At 41.8% G+C, this 21,688-nt stretch overlaps 2 protein-coding genes across 2 annotated transcripts in view; one reads left to right on the top strand and one right to left on the bottom strand.

The window, feature by feature from the left end:
* The window catches only part of MBD3L1 (methyl-CpG binding domain protein 3 like 1), a 240,052-nt gene that overhangs the window by 87,381 nt on the left and 130,983 nt on the right, over nucleotides 1–21,688 (bottom strand). The window lies entirely within an intron of this gene.
* MUC16 (mucin 16, cell surface associated) overlaps nucleotides 1–21,688 on the top strand; it is a 168,871-nt gene that overhangs the window by 31,054 nt on the left and 116,129 nt on the right. Inside the window, exons 3-4 of the mRNA XM_084783450.1 lie at nucleotides 2,463–2,576; nucleotides 8,773–20,510. Coding sequence (XP_084639576.1) covers nucleotides 2,463–2,576; nucleotides 8,773–20,510 — 11,852 coding nt within the window. The remainder of the gene's footprint in view (nucleotides 1–2,462; nucleotides 2,577–8,772; nucleotides 20,511–21,688) is intronic.

Below are 21,688 nucleotides of genomic sequence, written 5' to 3'. Positions count from 1 at the left end.
CTTCTGAAACAAAAAGAGAATTCAAACTATATGGTAGGAATTTATGTTCTTAATCATTAATTCAAACAGGGATTGTTAAAATCAGAAAATACAAGAGATTCTAGAGTTAGGAAGGCAATACTTAGAGATTGTAATGCCTGTCAAATACTACAGAAAGTGCAAGCTTTTATGAAGTGAGGCATATTTTGGTAATGTGGGGATCCTTTGAGGATAGATAAGTGAAGCATAGAGTGCTAGACTTAAGCCAAAGTAACATGTAGAGAAAAAGATATTTTCCTTTGGTTTGTTTTTGGAAGTTACTCCATAGGGATTGACACATATGCTTTATTCTTAAGCAGCACATGCATACCTTGTTGAATGTATGTATGTATGTATGTATGTATGTATGTATGTATGTATATATGTATATACATACATAGGGACCTCATTCTGGAAATTAAGCTGACGTTGAACATGAAATAATCCTTCCCTAGCCTTCCACACAGCAGAGATTATAGGTTTTATAGTACTATCAGACCTGACTCAAGAGAGATTTTCTGCATTTGAATTAAACATGCTACAGTAGAGTCAAAAAGTAGTATAGAAAATCATATGATCATGAAAACTGAATTGATAAAGTGCCTGATGATGTGGGAGAAACCCAAAAATGAAATCACATTTCCAAGATAGCAGTTAAGTACAGCAAGCAACTTTGTAGGGATACTATCCCTGTGAAAGAATAAGATTTGCTACCTGACTTTATTTGTGACACAAGTCCAAAAGTGCTTTCTAGCAACACTACTGCCTTATTTGGCAATCTCCAGAGGAAGTGTGTTTGAGATGCTACACATAATTTGAATGAGTCATATGAAAGGTAGAGAGATATTTTAAGTCATGGACTCACTTTCTCTATAGATTGTCTTTTTTTGTTTTAATATATTTTATTGCTTTATTCAGATTACATCTCAATTGTTATCCCATCCCTTGTATCCTCCCATTCCTCCCTCCCTCCCATTTCCCCCTTATTCCCTTCCCCTATGACTATGACTGAGGGGGACCTCTTCCCCTTGTATATGCTCATAGGGTATCAAGTCTCTTCTTGGTAGCCTGCTATCCTTCTTCTGAGTACCACCAGGCCTACCCATCCAGGGGTCATGGTCAAATATGGGGAACCAGAGTTCATGTGAAAGTCAGACCCCACTTTCCAGTCAATTGTGAAGAATGTCCTGTCCATTGGGTAGATCTGGGTAGGGGTTTGATGTTTACTGCATGTATTGTCCTTGGCTGGTGCCATAGTTTGAGCAGGACCTCTGGGCCCAGATCCACCTGTCATAATGTTTTTCTTGTAGGTTTCTAGGACCCTCCAGATCCTTCTATTTCCCCATTCTCTCATGCTTCTCTCACCTAGAATCCCAGTAGGATGTCCTCCCCTCTGTCCCACGTTCTTTAATAACTGAAGACATTCATGGGACATGCCCCTTGGGCTAGTGTCCAGATATAAGTGAGTATATACCATTTCACTCTTTCTGCTTCTGGCTTAGCTCACTCATTATGTAGATTGTCTTTCTATACCACAAAGTGGGTCTCAAACTCATGATTTTTCTGCCTCAGCATCATGAATGTTTGGGTTTCAGGTGTATAATCCTATACTTTGCTTTGATTCTTGTTGTAGTTTATTCATATTCTGAAGTAAAATCAAATAAAAATAAAGAATAAATTTAAATATAAATGGAAAAGGAGAAGGGCAAACAGAAAGTAAAAATATTGGGGATATGATTTATTTAGTAGAGTGCTGCTAAACATCACAAGACTCTTGATGCTACCCTCAACATTACATAAACTTTTCATGGTGATATGCACCTGTCATCATGGTACTCAAGAGGTGGAGTCAGGAGGTTCAGAAATTCAAGCTTATCCTTTGCTATACATCATGTTTGAGGCATGTCTAGGCTGCATGAGACCCTCTTTTTAAAAGAGAGAGAGAGAGAGAGAGAGAGAGAGAGAGAGAGAGAGAGAGAGAGACAGAGACAGAGACAGAGACAGAGACAGAGACAGACAGAGACAGAGACAGACAGAGACAGAGACAGACAGAGACAGAGACAGAGACAGTCAGACAGACAGACAGACAAAGAGACAGAAAGAGAGAGAGAACAACAAAAAGAGAGATAAAGCTGAGAGAGCAGGAAAGAAGAAGGGAGAGACAGAGGGAGGGAGGGACAGAGAAGGAACAAAGATTGACAGCAGAAAGCAAAGAGTAAAAGAAAGGAAAGGCAGTAAGATTGCATATAGAAGGAGGGACAATTGATAAACTGATAGGGAGATTTAATGTAGGGACTTGCTAGTCATTCTTTCTAGCTGTGAATCAAAGTCACTGTCACAGACTCTAGAAAAAGAATGACATGTACTCAATGAAGTGATGTAATTGGACAATAGGTTTTCTGGAAGAGATAGTTACCTGCCTTCTTCTTCATTCTCACTTGCAGAAATGGAAGATGGCACCCAGCACCACACAGAGATATCTGATGGAGGTACCTATGAAGACCCTGAAGGCCTGGGCAGGGCCACTCTGGCTTCCACATTACCTGCTAGCCATAAAGGTAAGCCCCATTGTGCTTACTTCCTAGAAAGTAGCAATAATCTTCCCTGCATTATTTCCTGTTCCAGAGCACCAAACTTCTTACTTTCCTTAAAGAGAATACTGTATGTTCTCCATGAATAGTTGTCTGAGACGGACCTTTGTCTTCTTCTGTGGAGGAGCCAGTGTATACCAGTAATCTCAAAACAAGCTTTGCTCCAGGTCACAAACATTAGTTTCTCTCACCCCTATTCTTTTTCTAAAGCCATTCTATGTAACCCAACCTGGCCTAGGACTCAAAATTGTACTGCCTTAGTCTCTTAAATACTAAGATATCATAGAAGTACCACCATGTTCACACTGATATGCTAATTTAGTGAAATATATATGTTTGAGACTATGATGCAAAGAGAATGCACAGAAAGACAGAAAAGGAACAAAATAATTACAACTCGCCTTTGTAGGAGTGTCAGGGCTGATCTGCAGCAGCTCACACATGCCAGGCAAGCACAAGTTTACTACAGCCTGCTCTCAGCATTTCACCAGCAGATTCCAGGTCAAGGACTCTGCTGATGAGCCACACCCCCAAACTCCTCACTAGAAGATTTTAGGCAGAGGCTTTACCACAGAACCATGCTCCAGCCTCTCCTCTCAGTGGTGGTTGCCAGGCAGATGCTCTACTGCTGAGTTATATCCCTGTGTCGTTTTCCCCCTTTTATATTGAAGCAGAGTCTGTCTCATCAAGTTCCTCAGGGTGTGCTTAAATTCCTTCTGTATCTGCAGCAAGGCAAACTTTAAATTTGTGATCCTTTTGCCTCAGCTTCCTGAGTATCTGGAATTATAGATCAAGCAATGCATTTTTTTCTTTTTTTAATTTTGGATTCTGTTTTCAAATGCAAAACTCTACAGTCACTGTTCTGGGTTATAGCTCATCAGAACACTTGCTTGGTGAGTGTGAAATCCTTCCTAGGTTTAGCCTCCAGTACTGAAATCAGTCAATTAATCAACCAATCATTAAGAGTTGCTTTTCAAAAACTTCAGAAAAGTACAAATAACATTCCATGTACCTGTGTTTCATCCAGGCATAATTAATCATCAGAATTTTATAGAGTCATCTATATATTAATTTTTTATTTGTTATCTGGAGGTTTTTAATTTAGCATTAGTTAACTGTTTTTAATTTGATGCAAAACAAAACAAACCCTTACATGTTGACTGCTAATTATCTTTTTTTCTGTTTTCTTAGCCCATCAAAATCCAAATTTTCATTAATTCATCTTGCCAAAAGTTACATAATTGAAACTAGTATTTATCTAGTTTAATCAGTACATATTCAAGCTCAATTTTTTAGTATATATTAATTTTATAACACATATTAAAGTTAGACATGGTGGTTCTGGGCTGTAATGCTCACAAAAGCAGCTAAGTCAGTAGCACTGAGAGTTTGACAACAACCCCGATAACTTAATGAGACCCTGTCCAGAATATAACTGAAGATCGGGGATGTAGCTCAGTGATAGAGTACTTGCCTAGCATGTGCAAAGCTGTGAGTTCTACGATTACCACTACAATATATGAATTGTTTAATTCATTTCTTAAAAATATATCAAAACAAGTCAAATGATTGGCAAAACTTTTAAGAAATTTTATGCTATATCCCTTATACTGTTGTATACATACAAATATACTAATAACATGTTTTATTCTACATGTTATAAATTACTATAAATGGTGAATATAACCAAAACACATTAAACACATTTCCCAAAGAACTAATAAAAATAAAAATAAAGAGGTAATATTCATGCATCAGTGAGATAATTCTGTCGGTAAAAGTGCTTGTCACCAGGACTGATGACCTGAGTTCAAGTCCAAAAATCCAAACAATAGAAGAGAATTGACTCCCATATTTGTCCTCTGGTCTCTCAATGCATGCTTCGGCACACATACACACATACTTAGACACACACCAAAAATTAGCAAAAATAATTTTAATTGCTATAGGTATTACACTACAACTTTCATTGTGCCCAATATACTATTTCCGTGACTGAGTTTTAAAAGTTTGCAAATGGAAATGTACTGCTACTAAACAGAGAAGGCTTCATGGAAGAGACAATGTTTGAATTGGGTTTTAAAGGATGAAAAATAGTTTTCCAGGCAGAAACAAGCACTTAACGATGACATTCTGCATGGAGCTCAGGGTAATATAGCATGGCCCAGTGAGGAGTAAAGTCTAGGAATCACAGCTTTTAACCTTTGCTCATTATAAAATAATGTAGGGGAGATGAGCCTCCAGATGTGTGTGTGTGTGTGGGGGTGGAACAGAATGTTCAGAAAGCCATGTAATTTTTGTGTGTCCTTTAACAAAATTAGAAAGAGGTTTGTGGTTGCAAATGTGTAGATCCTTATTAGAGCTGTGACATGTCTGAGGCTGTTAAAGGCACTGAGCCATAGTGCTTCAAAAAACCTTGTTTGGCTTTGTTCATAAAAAGATTTAGTATCATAGTCTGACTACATATTAATATTCAGTAGAAGATTCCTAACACATTACAGTATTTTTCTTTCTAGAGATACTTAAGAGTTGACATAACCCAGGCATGCAGCTCACTTGGTATAGCTTTAACTCAGATGCATGAAGAATTGAGCTTTAAACTAGGCATGGTGACACATACCTCAGCAAGCTGGAGGTGGAAAAAGGAGGACCACAAGTTCAACTTGAGATGCATAATAATTTTGAGGCCAACTTGGGCTATATGAGACACAGGCGACAATAAACATATATATGTGGCTATAACAAGGGGTCTCTTTACTCTGTGGCTTGAGAATAAAGCTTCCCACACTTTATTTTTTTTTTTCATTTCTATGTGTATGTGTGCTTTGTCTGGATGTATTTTGTACAACTACGTGAATGCAGTGTCTGTGGAAGCCAGAAGAGGGAATCTGATTCCCCTGAAATGCAGCTATAGACTGTTATAAACTGCCATGTGAGTCTTGGGTCCCATCGGGGTCCTCAGAGGAGCAGCCAGTGTCCTTAGCCATGGAATGAGTCATCTGTTCAGGCTCATGCTTCACGCACTTGTGACATTACTTTTCAAATTAACTTGCAAAGTTTAAAGATAAGACTATTTTTATTATAATAATTTGATCTTGTTAGTTTTATTAAATCAATGCATTTGTATTCTTGGACATATCTGATGCTTTGATCTTTTATACAGTTTAGTTCTTAGTAATACAGTAAATTTTGGTACATAATGTACTTAACTTTTGTCCATATTCCTGGCCTCCTTTTTTTTTTTCTTCTCAGGGAACCCGCAACCCCCAACTTCATGTACTTTAAAAAAAATAATAACCCACTGAGTCCAATTAGTGCTGCTTCCTCTGTGTTCAGGGCCTAGAAACATTGACTGGAGCATAGACAAGTAACCAGTGTCACAACCATGATAAAAAAGCCAGCCTCCTCCAGTGGATATTTTGATGTCATCTACACTCCCCATCACCCCATCTTTTATACCTTTCCCTCACTCTTCTCACAGACATTTGATTATACATTTGTTTATACATACACGTATAGACATCTGTCTATACATAGTATGATCACTAAGTTCTAGCCATTTTCTTGCAGATGAGATTATGTTCTTTACATCTGTGTAATATTTCATTGTGTGTATATACACTACAATTTCTTGCTAAATTCATCTGTATGTGGGCAGCTAGGCTGATTCCATATCTTATCATGTACCAGGCCACAATGAATATGGATATTTAGATATTGCTTTGATATGCTGACCTTTTCATTTGAGTATACTCAAGACTGACATGGCTGTATCATAATGGTAGTTCCACTTTTAGGTTTTTTAATTATTTTAACTGTGCTTTTAATTATTTTTCTGTTTTTGTTTAATTTCTGTGTGTGTGTGTGTGTGTGTGTGTGTATGTGTGTGTGTGTGTGTGTGTGTTCCTTACCTCTGTGGCTCATTGCCTCATATCTGACCCAAATCAGTAGAAACAAGGGGGGTCCCAGATGGCAAACTGCCAAAGTCTTAAGTAGGAGAACCAGTTATGTATAATACCAAGTCAAGACATAAAGAATACAAAAGTAATAGCTGGGACTAGGAGGTCTTCCATATGCTGATGACTTATACCAAACAAATTTATTAAGAAGTACAGCAACGTATACTATTTGCAGGATGGTGATGGAAATAAACAAAGTCAGCATAGAGCTAAGACACACAATATTTACAAAGAGAACATGTGATACTCAGACACAGCTGTATGAGGATTGATAAGCACAGCCCAGGTTCACAGAAACTACAGCCTTGGCTCCTAATATGCACTGGCTCCAGCACTGGACTGGCCTTCTTACCAAGATCATTACTGGTCAAGATACAGAACTAAAGTTCCCTTTGTCCTTTCATCAGGGCCTCTGAGAAAGTCCTGGGTTGACCTGACTTTCCACATATGTCTGTGTACCACTTGTATGCTTGGTATCCATAATGGTCAAAAGAGAAAACATTAGATCCTTGGAAATTGAGTTACATATGGTGGTGATCTGCCATGTTGAAACTGAATGTCAAGTTCATTCTCTGGAAGAGCACCCATGCTCTTAGCTGATGAAACATTGCTTTAACTTCAGTTTTTTTAAGTTTTCACTTATTTTTATCTTATGTATGATATTCAGCTGCATGTATGAGTGTGTGCACAACATGTATTCTTGATACCCATGGATGTATAAAAAGATCATCAGATTCCTAGAATTGTAGTTATGGATGTTTATGAGTCACTAAGTCGGTACTTTGAACCAAAACTGGCTCTTCTACTGTTAGAGTATTTTTTCCTCCCAGCCATAAGTTCAAGGAAAAATGACCTCATGAGCTTAATGATTCCTGAGACTCTAAGTATATTTACAAATACCTATGGCATAGAGCTAGACTCTTCTTTGACTAGATCATAACTTTAAATAACATGTTTATTACAATGTATATTCTGCCACATGGCTGGATACCTGTGCTCAGGTGCCATGTGTCTGTCCTACTCACATCTTCCTGGGTGACTCTCCCACACTTGGCTCTATCCCAGAATCCTTCTATTCTACCTATCTTATAGGCTATAGGTTTTTTTTAATTGACAGGCAATGTATCCATACAATTTACAAGATGGTCTCTCAACATTCTGTAAGTACAGAATGTTCTCCTAAGCACAGAACCATCTTTAATATTTACTGTTTTTAGTTTTGTAAAGAACCTATATGCATTTGGCTAAAGTGGATAGACTCAATAGCTTATATTCCCACCAATAGTGTATAATGTTTATTGTTCTCCAATAATTATAAGCACTTATTCTCTATGTTGTACATAAATATAATTTTGACTAAGAAGAAATGTAATATTGGTGTAGTTTTGTGATTCTGTAGTGGCTAAGGATGTTGAGCATTTTTTCCATAGCCTAAGTGAGATTTTAGGTTTTAGTAAGATACTTTGGAGACTTTCAATATTTTGTTTTTTGAAACAAAAGTACTACTAAAGCAGAGCTATTGATTTTATCCTGTGCCTGAAGCATCTTGGTGGGTTTCCTAAAAAGCAGTCTTTGAATATAAGACATGGAGTCCCATAGTTTATATTAAGTTGAGAATGGTCCCAGGAAGCATGGAAAGATAAGACAAAGAAGAGAAGAAAAAGAGGTCAAGGTACTTTAATGTGCAGATTTCAGTCTGGGTCATAGTATTTACAGGTGTCCATCACTATACCAAGATTATGCACTTCTTGAATGAACCCAGGACTCCATTATGCTAGATAATTGTTCTGCCCAATGCACTACATGCCCTACCATATACACTCTTAAAAGTACCAATAGAACAATATCATGAAATATTTGGCAGATGAAAAGTTTAAAAATACCCTCAGCTATGAGGGTGAGCTTAAGATTGGCCTGGGAAAAAAGAAATCCTCTCTCTCTCTCTTTCTCTCTCTCTCTCTTTCTCTCTCATCCCCACCCCCCACATCACAGAAAATTTAAAAAGCAGAATTCAGGAAAACAGGTGATTAATGTAGCAACATTCAGAGTACCCTTTCTCAGCCCACAGTGTGTCACCCACATCCCAGGAAAGCAGCACTAAATAGACACCTCTCCCCTTTCATTATGTCCATAAAAATTATTAATTGCTTATCTAAAAAGCATACATATTTTTTACAATTTGTGTTGCATGTCTCAATTTGCAGATCTGTCTACAGAAGTAAAAGCAGAGACTACGACCACAGCTCTGAAGGCCACTTTTATGATCACTTCAAACACCAAAATCTTGACCACACCTTCAAGACCCCTGACTCACCCGAAGACACCAGAGAAAATAGCCAACATAAACACAACTGAGATGATTAACACAGCCTCCAATACTTCTGACAATCTAGTAGAGATAGCAACTGCATCTTCCACAGGCTTTAGAAAAAATACTAGGATGGTCACCATGACAAGACCATCTTCTTACAGTAGAAAATCAGAAATCACAGTCCCATGGAGCCCCAGTCTTAGGACAAAGATCAGCCCAGATGTTCATACTTCTACTGTCTCCTCTGGTGAGTCTGAAACAATCTCATGGATCACTCATCCTCTAGAGACTACTTCAGCTGTTGCCAAGACAACCATAAATGCTTCTCAAAGTAAATCAGATTCCATGGAGTCCATAGCCACCAGTCCCAGAGAAGTCAGTTCAACCATTCCAACAGCAACTGTTCCTCATATTACGCCAAATTTGATGACTTCACCGATTAGTAGGCCTGGAGAAAGCACCAGTATATTTATTTCAACTCTTATGGATTCCTTGGCTGAACCAAAGACCACAGACTCTGGAGTCACCCATCCTAGGACAGAGGAGAGTTACTCTGATGCAAGCACTTTTTCTTCTGATATGTCAGTAATGGCAACTTCATTAGATATTAGTTCTAGGGCAGAGACCAAGCCAGCTGTTCAAAGTTTGGCTGTTGCCCCTAGTGAGCCAGATACAACAGTTTCAATGGGTACAACAAGTCTCAAGCATCTTTCACAGAGCAGAATCCCTGTTTCTGGAAAAACCCTTGATATTTTCTACAGTGAATCAGATACTAATACACTCCCAGTGGGCACTATCCATGGGACAGAAATCATGCCATCTTATCCAACTACTACTACATCATCTGCAGGATTGGCAGTTTCACTGGTCATTAGTTCTCATATACAGAGAAATACTAGTATATCAAATATGACTTCTTCTGGTGATCCAGAGGCCACTGACACATCTGTAAGTGATCTTGAAACATCAGGAAGTACAGCTATTACAAATACAACTATTTTGGCTGCTGCATCAGAGAAGGTAATAGATCCAACTGCTTCAACTCTGACTGCTCTTCCAGATCAACTGCATAATACAACTTCTTGGGTCACCAAGACTGGAACAAAAGTCACCTCAACTGTTTCCACTGTGAGTATTTCCCCTGAAGCACCAAATATAACATCAAGAATCACACGTACTGCTGTTCCTAGGACAACTCTAACATTTCCTCACAGTGGATCAAATTTGACACTATTAACAACCACAAATACTGGGGAAGAGGACAGCTCTGTTATCCCAACTACAGTGGCTTCACCTGATGTACCAAATACAATGAGCTCAATCATGACTAGTTCTATAGAAATGACCAATACAAGTATTCTATCTTTGACTGTTTATTTTTCTAAACCAGAGACAATAGCCTCATTTGCTACCCATGCTGGAGCACAGACAAACTCAGTTATCACAGCATCATCTGACTCCCCTGCTTTATCAGAAACATTGAACTCACTAATACCTAGTTATGGAACAGAAAACACTCTATCTCAAACTTTTCCTGTTTCTGCAGGTCAACCAGAGACCACAGTTCTATGGGCCATTGATCTTGAGGCAAAATCCAGTTCTGCTGTTCCAACTTTGACTATTTTTCCTGGTGAACCAGATACAACCATTTCACTAGTTACGCCTCATGCACTAAACAGCCCTACAGTTCCAACGACAGCCCCAGATTTTTCTCACAGTAGATTAGATGTTATGCCTTCCATGGCTTCCAGTCTTGGAAGAGAAAAAAGTTCAGCTTCTACTTTTTCACCTGAGGTGCCAAGAGTTCCAACCTCACTGCCTACCAGATTTTTACCAGTAAGTAGTGAAAGTACCCTACCTCAGTCTATTTCTGCTGCTGAGTCAGAGACCACAGTATCATTGGTCAGCCACAATAGGCCACAGACTATTTCAACCACTGACACTATGACTGTCTCTCCTAATGTTCCAGAGCAGACATCAAGTCTATTTCCAACTCAGATTGCTTTCCCAAGACAACCAGAGAACACAGAATCACAAGCCATCCATCCTGGGGATGAAACCAGTTCTGAGGTTCCAATCGGGACTGGGACTCCCATTGAGCCAGATGAAGCCATCTCTTTAGTCAGCTCTCATGCAGAGAGTAGCCCAACTCTTCCCAATACAAATCCAAGTTTTTCCCATATAGCTTCAAAGACTACATCTTCAGCATCTACCATTATTGGCTCAGAAGCCAGTTCAATTGTTTTAACTACAACTATCTCACCTATTGTCCCAGATATGGTGACCTCGAAGGTCCTTGATTCTGGTACAGATTCAATAACTACTAAATCAACCCCTATACTTCTTTCTTCTGAACCACAGACCATAGGTTCTCTGGCCACTAATATGGGGGAAGAGACAAAGTCAGCAATTTCTACTACACTTGGCTCTCTAGGTGTAACAGAAATTATAACATCATTGTCCCCAAGTTCTGGGACAGAGACACACTCAACCACTCCAATCCAAGATTTTTCACCAGGTGAACAAGAGACCATGACCTCATGGTCCATGCATTCTGGCAGAGAAAGCACTTCAGATGCTCCAACTCTACCTACTTTACCTGGTAAGACAGATGAAATAGAATCATGGGATACTCATTCTCCAGAGACTAACTCAACAGTCCTTATGACAACTCCAGGTGTTTTCCATACTGCATCAGATAGTTTACCCTCAAAGACCACCAGTTCTGAGATAGATACCAGACCAAATTCTTCAGCTTCTGTTTTTTCATCTAATGTATCAGATGTACTGACTTCACTTGCCACTACATTTAGGACAGGCACCAGCACCAATACTCCAACTTTGACTTTTTCTTCTCATAAATCAGAGACAGAAGACTCAATGATCACTCATACTACAGTACAAAGAAGTTCATCCATTCCAACTATGACTTCTTCCTCTGGTGTTCTTGGGATAGTGCCTTCACGAGTCCCTGTCTCTGAGATATACAACAGTACAATTATTCCAACAATAACAACTTATTCACAAAAGTTAGAGAAAACAATATCTCAAGTAACCCTTTCTGCAATGTCAGAAGATACTTCTTCTGTTTCAACACTTACTACTTTATCTGGTGAGGCAGATGCATCAGAAACATTCCTTACCAATACTACAAAGACAAGCCCCAACGTTCCCAGGACAAGCCCAAGTTTTCCCCATGTCAAATCTGATGCCATATACCCAACAACCACCAATATTGAACAGGAATCAGCTACAGATATCTCACCTACTATTCCAAATATAAACTTAGAGGGTCAGAGTGAGAATTCTAAAGAAGATGCAAGGACATACGAACCAATTCTGAATATTTCACCTTCTGAACCACACACCACAATTTCTCTGATCTCTCATGTTGGGGAAAAGACTAGTTTGCCGCTGTCTAATATTGCTGTCTCTTCAGATGTAACAAAAATGAGACCACTGATCACTACCTCTGGGACAGGAATCTATACAAGAAATCAGACTGTTTCTCCAGGTCAGTCAGAGACCTTGACCTCATGGATTAAATATCCTGGAACTGAAGCCAGTTCAAGGATGTTAACTACAAACCTCTCACCAAGTATTCGAGACTTGGTGACCTTCAAATCTGTAAATCACACTTCTAAACTACAGAGCACAATTTCATTGCTAACTGATGCTGAAAAGCATCCCAGTTCACCCATGTCTACTCTAGCTGTCACTGTAGGTATAATAGAAGGAACTCTGTCACCAGTCATTAACAAGGGCACAGAAAGCCATGCACCAGCTTCACCTCTAGATTTATCCACAGATCTTCCAGAGACCACAGCCTCTTGGATCACTCATGCTGAAAAAGAAGGCATTTCAGGAATTCTAACTACAAACTATTTACCTAGTGTTACAGAGAGGATGACTTCAACAAACCTGAACCACACTCCTGAAGCACAGACCAAAACATCATCAGTTACTCATGCTGATGTACAGCCAAGTGTATTCACGTATACTCAGGTTGACTCTCCAGGTATACTAGAAGGGACACCAGCACTATTCACTTCCTTGGACACAGACACCTCTACAGTGACTTCTATTGTGCATGTATCCACAGGGAAACATGAAACTACAGCACCATTGGTCATGCCTCCTGGAAAGGAAGCCACTTCCTGGGTGGTGCCTAACACCATTTCAACTAATGTTCCAGAAGCAATGACCTCCTCAACTCTTATTCCTTCTGAACAACATACCACAGTTTCACTAGCCACTCATGCTGAGGGACATCTGAGTACAGACATGTCTACTCTGCCTGTCTCTCCAAGTATAACAGAAATCATACAATCACGGGACAACAGCTCTGGCACAGAAAGGCATTTAGAGACTTCTACTCTGGATATTTTCCTAGGTCACCTGAAATCCACAGAACCATGGTTCACCCATGTTGGTAGTGAAGGGATGTCAGAGGTTCTATCTACAAATGTCTTGCCTAATGTTCCAGACCTTATAACATCACCAACTCAGAACCATACTTCTTCAAAAACAGAGACCATAACATCATTGGTCACACATGATAAGGGACAGCCCAGTTTATCTTTGTCTACTCATCCTATATCTCCAGGTATAACAGAAGTGACACAAGAGCTGTTCACTGACTTGGACACAGAAACCTCTACAGTTGCATCTACTCTGACTGTATCCTCAAGTCAACCAGAATCCAGAGCACCATGGGTCACCCATCCTGGAAAGGAAGCTACCTCAGGTGTTCTACATACCTCCATTTCAACCATAACTCCAGAAATAAGGACCTCACCTACTCTTATTACTTCTGAGCCACATAGCACCATTTCATTAGTCACCCATGTTGAGGGACAGCCCGGTTCAGCCATGTCTACACTACCTGTTTCTCTAGGTATGACAGCGATACTACCACAGGTCACCAGCTCTGGCACAGAAAGGTATATAGAGACTTCACATCTGGATGCTTTTCCAGGTAACCCGCAGTCCACAGCTCCATGGTTCATCCATCCTGGTAGAGAAGACACCTCAAGGATTCAAACTACAACCACCTTACCTCATGCTCCAGATATGGTGACCTCAGAAACTCAGAACCACACTTCATCTTATACACAGACCATAACAACATTTGTCACTCATGGTGGGGGACAGCCCAATTTATCTGTGTCTGCTCATGCTATTTCTCCAACTACAACAGAAATGACACCATCACTATTCCCTGACTTGGGCACCAAAAACTATGCAGTCCCTTCAACCATGCCTGTTTCTTCAGATGACCCAGAGACTACAACCACACCGGTCAGCCATTATGAAGCAGAAGCCACTTCAGGGGTTCAACTTACAATACCTTCAACTAATGTTCCAGAAATGATGACCTCAGCAACTCATAATCCTTCTCAAACACATACCACAGTTTCATTGGTCACCCATGGGGGACAATTCAGTTCACCTATGTCCACTCTGCCTGTCTCTCCAGGTATAACAGAAATGATGCCATTACCAGTCACTAGCTTTGGCACTGAAAGCCATTCAGTGTCTTCGAATCCGGCCATTTCCTCAGGTCAGCCTGAAACCATAGCCTCATGGTTCATGCATCCTGGTAGTGAAGGGACTTCAGAGGCTCTGTCTACAAACATCTCACCAAGTGCTCCAGACATAGTGACATCAACAGTTCTGAGCCACACTTCTTCAGAAACACAGACCAGAACATCATTAGAAACACATGGTGAGGGAAAGCCCACTTTATCTCTGTCAACACAGGCTGTCTCTCCAGGTATAACAGAAGGGACATTAGCACTGTTCACTACCTTGGGCACAGAAACCTCGACAGTGACGTCTACTGTGCCTGTATCCACAAGGCAACATGATACTACAGCACCATTGGTCACGCCTTCGGGGAATGAGGCTATTTCCTGGGTGGTACCTACCACCATTTCAACTAATGTTCCAGAAACAATGACCTCACCAACTCTTATTCCTTCTGAACAACATACCACAGTTTCATTATTCACCCATGCTGGAGGGCAGCAGAGTGCAATCATGTCTACTTTGTCTGTATCTCCAAGTATAACAGAAATCACACCAACATTGGACACCAGTTCTGGCACAGAAAGGCATTTAGAGACTTCTACTCTGGATATTTCCCTAGGTCACCTGCAATCCACAGAACCATGGTTCACCCATGCTGGTAGTGAAGGGATGTCAGAGGTTCTATTTACAAATGTCTCGCCCAATGCTCCAGTCCTTATAACATCACCAACTCAGAACCACACTTCTTCAGAAACAGAGACCATAATGTCATTGGCCACGCATGGTGAGGGACAGCCCAGTTTATCTTTGTCTACTCATCCTATATCTCCAGGTATAACAGAAGTGACACAAGAGCAGTTGACTAACTTGGACACAGAAACCTCTCCAGTTGCATCTACTCTGACTGTATCTTCAAGTCAACCAGAATCCAGAGCACCATGGGTCACCCATCCTGGAAAGGAAGCTACCTCAGGTGTTCTACATACCTCCATTTCAACTATAACTCCAGAAATAAGGACCTCACCTACTTTTATTACTTCTGGACCACATAGCACCATTTCATTAGTCTCCCATGTTGAGGAACAGCCCAGTTCAGCCATGTCAACACTACCTATTTCTCCAGGATTGACAGCCATACCACCACTTATCACCAGCTCTGGCACAGAAAAGTTTATAGAGACTTCAAATCTGGATGCTTCCGAAACTTACTCACAGTCCACAGCTCCATGGTTCACCCATCCTGGTAGAGAAGAGACTTCAAGGATTCAAACTACAAACATTTCACCTCGTGCTCCCGATATGGTGACCTCAGAAACTCAGAACCACACTTCATCTTATATACATACCATAACATCATTTGTCACTCATGGTGAGGAACAGCCCAATTTATCTGTGTCTACTCTTGCTATTTCTCCAACTACAACAGAAATGACACCATCACTATTTCCTGACTTGGGCACCAACAACTATTCAATCACTTCAACCCTGCCTTTGTCTTCAGTTAACCCAGAGACTACAACCACACTGGTCAGCCCTTATGTAACTGAATCCACCTCAGGGGTTCAACTTACAATATCATCAACTAATGTTCCAGAAAGGATGATGTCAGCAACGCATAATCCTTCTCAAACATATACTACAGGTTTATTGGTAACCCATGGAGGACAATTCAGCTCACCTATGTCCACTCTGCCTATCTCTCCAGGTATAACAGAATTGATGCCATCACCAGTCACTAGCTCTGGAATTGAAAGCCATTCAGCAACTTCAAATATGGCCTTTTCCTCAGGTCAGCCTGAAACCACAGCCTCATGGTTCCCCCATCCTGGTAGTGAAGGGACATCAGAGGTTCTATCTACAAACATCTCAACTACTGCTCCAGACATAGTAACATCAAGAACTCTGAACCACACTTCTTCAGAAACAGAGACCATAACATCATTGGCCACACATCATGTGGGACAGCCCAATTTATCTTTGTCTACTCACCCTATATCTCCAGGTACAACAGAAATGACAACATTGCTATTTTCTGACTTGGGCACCAACAACTTTACAATCACTTCAACCCTGCCTGTTTCTTCAGGTCAGCCAGAGTCTACAACCCCACTGGTCAGCCATTATGTAACAGAAGCCACTCGAGGGGTTCAACTTACAATATCATCAACTAATATTCCAGAAATGATGAGCTCAACAACTCATAAACCCTCTCAGACACATACCACAGATTCATTGGTCACTCATGGGGGACAATTCAGTTCACCCATGTCCACTCTGCCTGTCTCTCCAGGTATAACAAAATTGATGCCATCACCAGTCACTAGCTTTGGCACTGGAAGCCATTCAGTGACTTCAACTCTGGTCATTTCCTCAGGTCAGCCTGGAACCACAGTCCCATGGTCCTCCCATCCTGGTAGTGAAGGGACTTCAGGGGTTCTTTCTACAAACATCTCACCTAGTGCTCCAGACATGGTGACATCAACAACTCTGAACCACACTTCTTCAGAAATACAGACCATAACATCTTTGGTCACACATGGTGAGGGAAAAGCCACTCTACCTCTGTCAACTCTGCCTGTCTCTCCAGGAATAATAGAAGGGACACTAGGACTATTCACTACCTTGGGCACAAAACCCTCTACAGAGACTTCTACTATGGCTTCATCCACAGGAAAAACAGAGACTATAGCACCATTAGTCACCCTTCCTGGAAAGGAAGCCACTTCCTGGGCGGAGTCTACCACCATTTCTACTAATGTTCCAGAAACAATGACCTCACCAACTCTCATTCTTTCTGAACAACATCCCACAGTTTCACTAGCCACCAATGCTGGGGAACAGCTGAGTGCAGTCATGTCTACTCTGCCTGCCTCTCCAGGTATAACAGAAATCATACAATCATTGGACACCAGCTCTGGCACAGAAAGACATTTAGAGAAATCAACTCTGGATATTTCCCTAGGTCACCTGCAATCCACAGAACCATGGTTCACCCATGTTGGTAGAGAAGGGACATCAGAGGCCCTGCCTACAACCATCTCAACTAGTGCTCCAGGAATAGTAACATCAGGAACTCTGAACCACACTTCTTCAGAAACAGAGACCATAACATCATTGGCCACACATGGTGAGGGACAGCCCAGTTTATCTTTGTCTACTCATCCTATATCTCCAGATATAACAGAAGTGACACAAGATCTGTTCACTGACATGGTCACAGAGACTTCTACCTTTGCATCTACTCTGACTGCATCCTCAAGTCAACCAGAATCCAGAGCACCATGGGTCACCCATCCTGGAAAGGAAGCTACCTCAGGTGTTCTACATACCTCCATTTCAACTATAACTCCAGAAATAAGGACCTCACCTACTCTTATTACTTCTGGACCACATAGCACCATTTCATTAGTCACCCATGTTGGAGGACAGCCCAGTTCAGCCATGTCAACACTACCTGTTTCTCCAGGTATGACAGCCATACCACCACAGGTCACCAGCTCTGGCACAGAAAGGTATATAGAGACTTCACATCTGGATGCTTTTCCAGGTAACCCACAGTCCACAGCTCCATGGTCCACCAATCCTGGTAGAGAAGAAACCTCAAGGACTCAAACTACAACCATCTCACATCGTGCTCCAGATATGGTGACCTCAGAAACTCAGAACCGCACTTCATCTTATACAGAGACCTCAACATCATTTGTCACTCATGGTGGGGGACAGCCCAATTTATCTGTGTCTGCTCATGCTATTTCTCCAACTGCAACAGAAATGACACCATCACTATTCCCTGACTTGGGCACCAAAAACTATGCAGTCCCTTCAACCATGCCTGTGTCTTCTGGTCAGCCAGAGTCTACAACCCCACTGGTCAGCCATTATGTAACAGAAGCCACTTCAGGGGTTCAACTTACAATATCATCAACTAATATTCCAGAAATGATGACCTCAGCAACTCATAAACCCTCTCAGACACATACCACAGTTTCATTGGTCACTCATGGGGGACAATTCAGTTCACCCATGTCCACTCTGCCTGTCTCTCCAGGTATAACAAAATTGATGCCATCACCAGTCACTAGCTTTGGCACTGGAAGCCATTCAGTGACTTCAACTCTGGTCATTTCCTCAGGTCAGCCTGGAACCACAGTCCCATGGTCCTCCCATCCTGGTAGTGAAGGGACTTCAGGGGTTCCTTCTACAAACATCTCACCTAGTGCTCCAGACATGGTGACATCAACAACTCTGAACCACACTTCTTCAGAAACACAGACCATAACATCTTTGGTCACACATGGTGAGGGAAAAGCCACTCTACCTCTGTCAACTCTGCCTGTCTCTCCAGGAATAATAGAAGGGACACTAGGACTATTCACTACCTTGGGCACAAAACCCTCTTCAGAGACTTCTACTATGGCTTCATCCACAGGAAAAACAGAGACTATAGCACCATTAGTCACCCTTCCTGGAAAGGAAGCCACTTCCTGGGCGGAGTCTACCACCATTTCTACTAATGTTCCAGAAACAACGACCTCACCAACTCTCATTCTTTCTGAACAACATCCCACAGTTTCACTAGCCACCAATGCTGGGGAACAGCTGAGTGCAGTCATGTCTACTCTGCCTGCCTCTCCAGGTATAACAGAAATCATACAATCATTGGACACCAGCTCTGGCACAGAAAGACATTTAGAGAAATCAACTCTGGATATTTCCCTAGGTCACCTGCAATCCACAGAACCATGGTTCACCCATGTTGGTAGAGAAGGGACATCAGAGGCCCTGCCTACAACCATCTCAACTAGTGCTCCAGGAATAGTAACATCAGGAACTCTGAACCACACTTCTTCAGAAACAGAGACCATAACATCATTGGCCACACATGGTGAGGGACAGCCCAGTTTATCTTTGTCTACTCATCCTATATCTCCAGATATAACAGAAGTGACACAAGATCTGTTCACTGACATGGTCACAGAGACTTCTACCTTTGCATCTACTCTGACTGCATCCTCAAGTCAACCAGAATCCAGAGCACCATGGGTCACCCATCCTGGAAAGGAAGCTACCTCAGGTGTTCTACATACCTCCATTTCAACTATAACTCCAGAAATAAGGACCTCACCTACTCTTATTACTTCTGGACCACATAGCACCATTTCATTAGTCACCCATGTTGGAGGACAGCCCAGTTCAGCCATGTCAACACTACCTGTTTCTCCAGGTATGACAGCCATACCACCACAGGTCACCAGCTCTGGCACAGAAAGGTATATAGAGACTTCACATCTGGATGCTTTTCTAGGTAACCCACAGTCCACAGCTCCATGGTCCACCAATCCTGGTAGAGAAGAAACCTCAAGGATTCAAACTACAACCATCTCACATCGTGCTCCAGATATGGTGACCTCAGAATCTCAGAACCACACTTCATCTTATACAGAGACCTCAGCATCATATGTAACTCATGGTGGGGGACAGCCCAATTTATCTGTGTCTACTCATGCTATTTCTCCAACTACAATAGAAATGACACCATCACTATTCCCTGACTTGGGCACCAACAACTATTCAATCACTTCAACCCTGCCTGTATCCCCAAGTCCTTCAGAGTCTACAACCCAACTGGTTAGCCATTATGGAACAGAAGCCACTTCAGTGGTTCAACTTACAACATTATCAACTAATATTCCAGAAATGATGACCTCAACAACTCATAATCCTACTCAACCACATACCACCGTTTCATTGATCACTCATGGGGAAAAATTCAGTTCACCCCTGTCCACTCTGCCTGTCTCTCCAGGTATAACAGAATTGATGCCATCACCGGTCACTAGCTTTGGCACTGGAAGCCATTCAGTGACTTCAACTCTGGTCATTTCCTCAGGTCAGCCTGGAACCCCAGTCCCATGGTCCTCCCATCCTGGTAGTGAAGGGACTTCGGGGGTTCTTTCTACAAACATCTCACCTAGTGCTCCAGACATGGTGACATCAACAACTCTGAGCCACACTTCTTCAGAAACACAGACCATAACATCTTCGGTCACTCATGGTATGGTACAGCCTACTTTATCTCTGTCAACTCAGCCAGCCCCTGTAGGTCCTACAGGTTAAAGAGAGTTCATGGATGAGGAAGGTCAGGTAAACTCACCAGCCTAGACACTGGAGAAGGATGTGGAACACCTGGCTGGTTGATGTGTCGGTCACTGTTCTATTTCTGTGAAGAGACATCACGACCATGGCAACTCCTGTAAAACAAAGCCCTTAGTTGGGGTTCGCTTACAGTTTCAGAGGTTCAGCTTATTATCATTGTGGCAGGCATCATGGCAACATGTAGGCAGTTGCTGGAGCAGTAGCTGAAGTCTGCATCTTGATTTTCAGGTAGAGACACTGAGCTTGGCATGGGTTTTTGAAACCTCGGAGCCCACCTCCAGTGACACCCTTGCTCCAACAAACCCACAGCTCCTAAATCCTTTTCAAGTGTTGCTACTTTGATGACGAAGCATTCAGGCTTTTCTTTAAACATCCAAAATCCCAAAGTTTTCCACTGTCCTCCAAGAAATAGTATTGCCACGTGTAGGAAAACAATACTCTCCTTCCTGTTACCAACTTCTGTCTTGGTCCTTTTCCTTTTCAAATAGTTCTACTCCCAGGTGCCTAAGCAGTGAGATACATGAGTCTCTGGGTACCATTCTCATTCAGACCACGACAGACGAAGAGGTTGGATGTGGTGCAAAAGGCACCTGTAAGTTGTGGCCATTGCAGTGCCTCCTGCTGGAATCCTAGAAGTAATTTGCAGTACAAGCAGTGTTGGCAAGATTAGGTTCAAGAATCGCGTGTGGGGCCAGGGCTAGATTCTGCGGGATGAGGAGAAGATGAGGATGGGGAGAGTCAAGGATACTCACTGGGCTAGATGCTGGAGAAGGCTATGGGAGATCTTGAGCTGTGAGCTCAACTGGATGTGATATCTGCCAGGCCCAGTCTTCTCCATTCTGTGCCTTCTATGCACGTGCCTGGCCACCCCAGCCTCACATCCACATTCCTATGGTCCGTACCCTCTTTTTTTTTTTTTTTACTTTATTAATTTATTCTTGTTACATCTCAATGGTTATCCCATCCCTTGTATCCTCCCATTCTTCCCTCCCTCCCATTTCCCCCTTATTCCCCTCCCCTATGACTGTTCCTGAGGGGGACCTCCTCCCCCTGTATATGTTCATAGGGTATCAAGTCTCTTCTTGGTAACCTGCTGTCCTTCCTCTGAGTGCCACCAGGTC

The sequence above is a fragment of the Acomys minous genome (genome assembly GCF_964271855.1).
Source record: "Acomys minous genome assembly, chromosome: 5".
NCBI classification, from domain to species: Eukaryota; Metazoa; Chordata; class Mammalia; order Rodentia; family Muridae; genus Acomys; species Acomys minous.
This window is presented reverse-complemented; position numbering and strand designations above follow the sequence as displayed.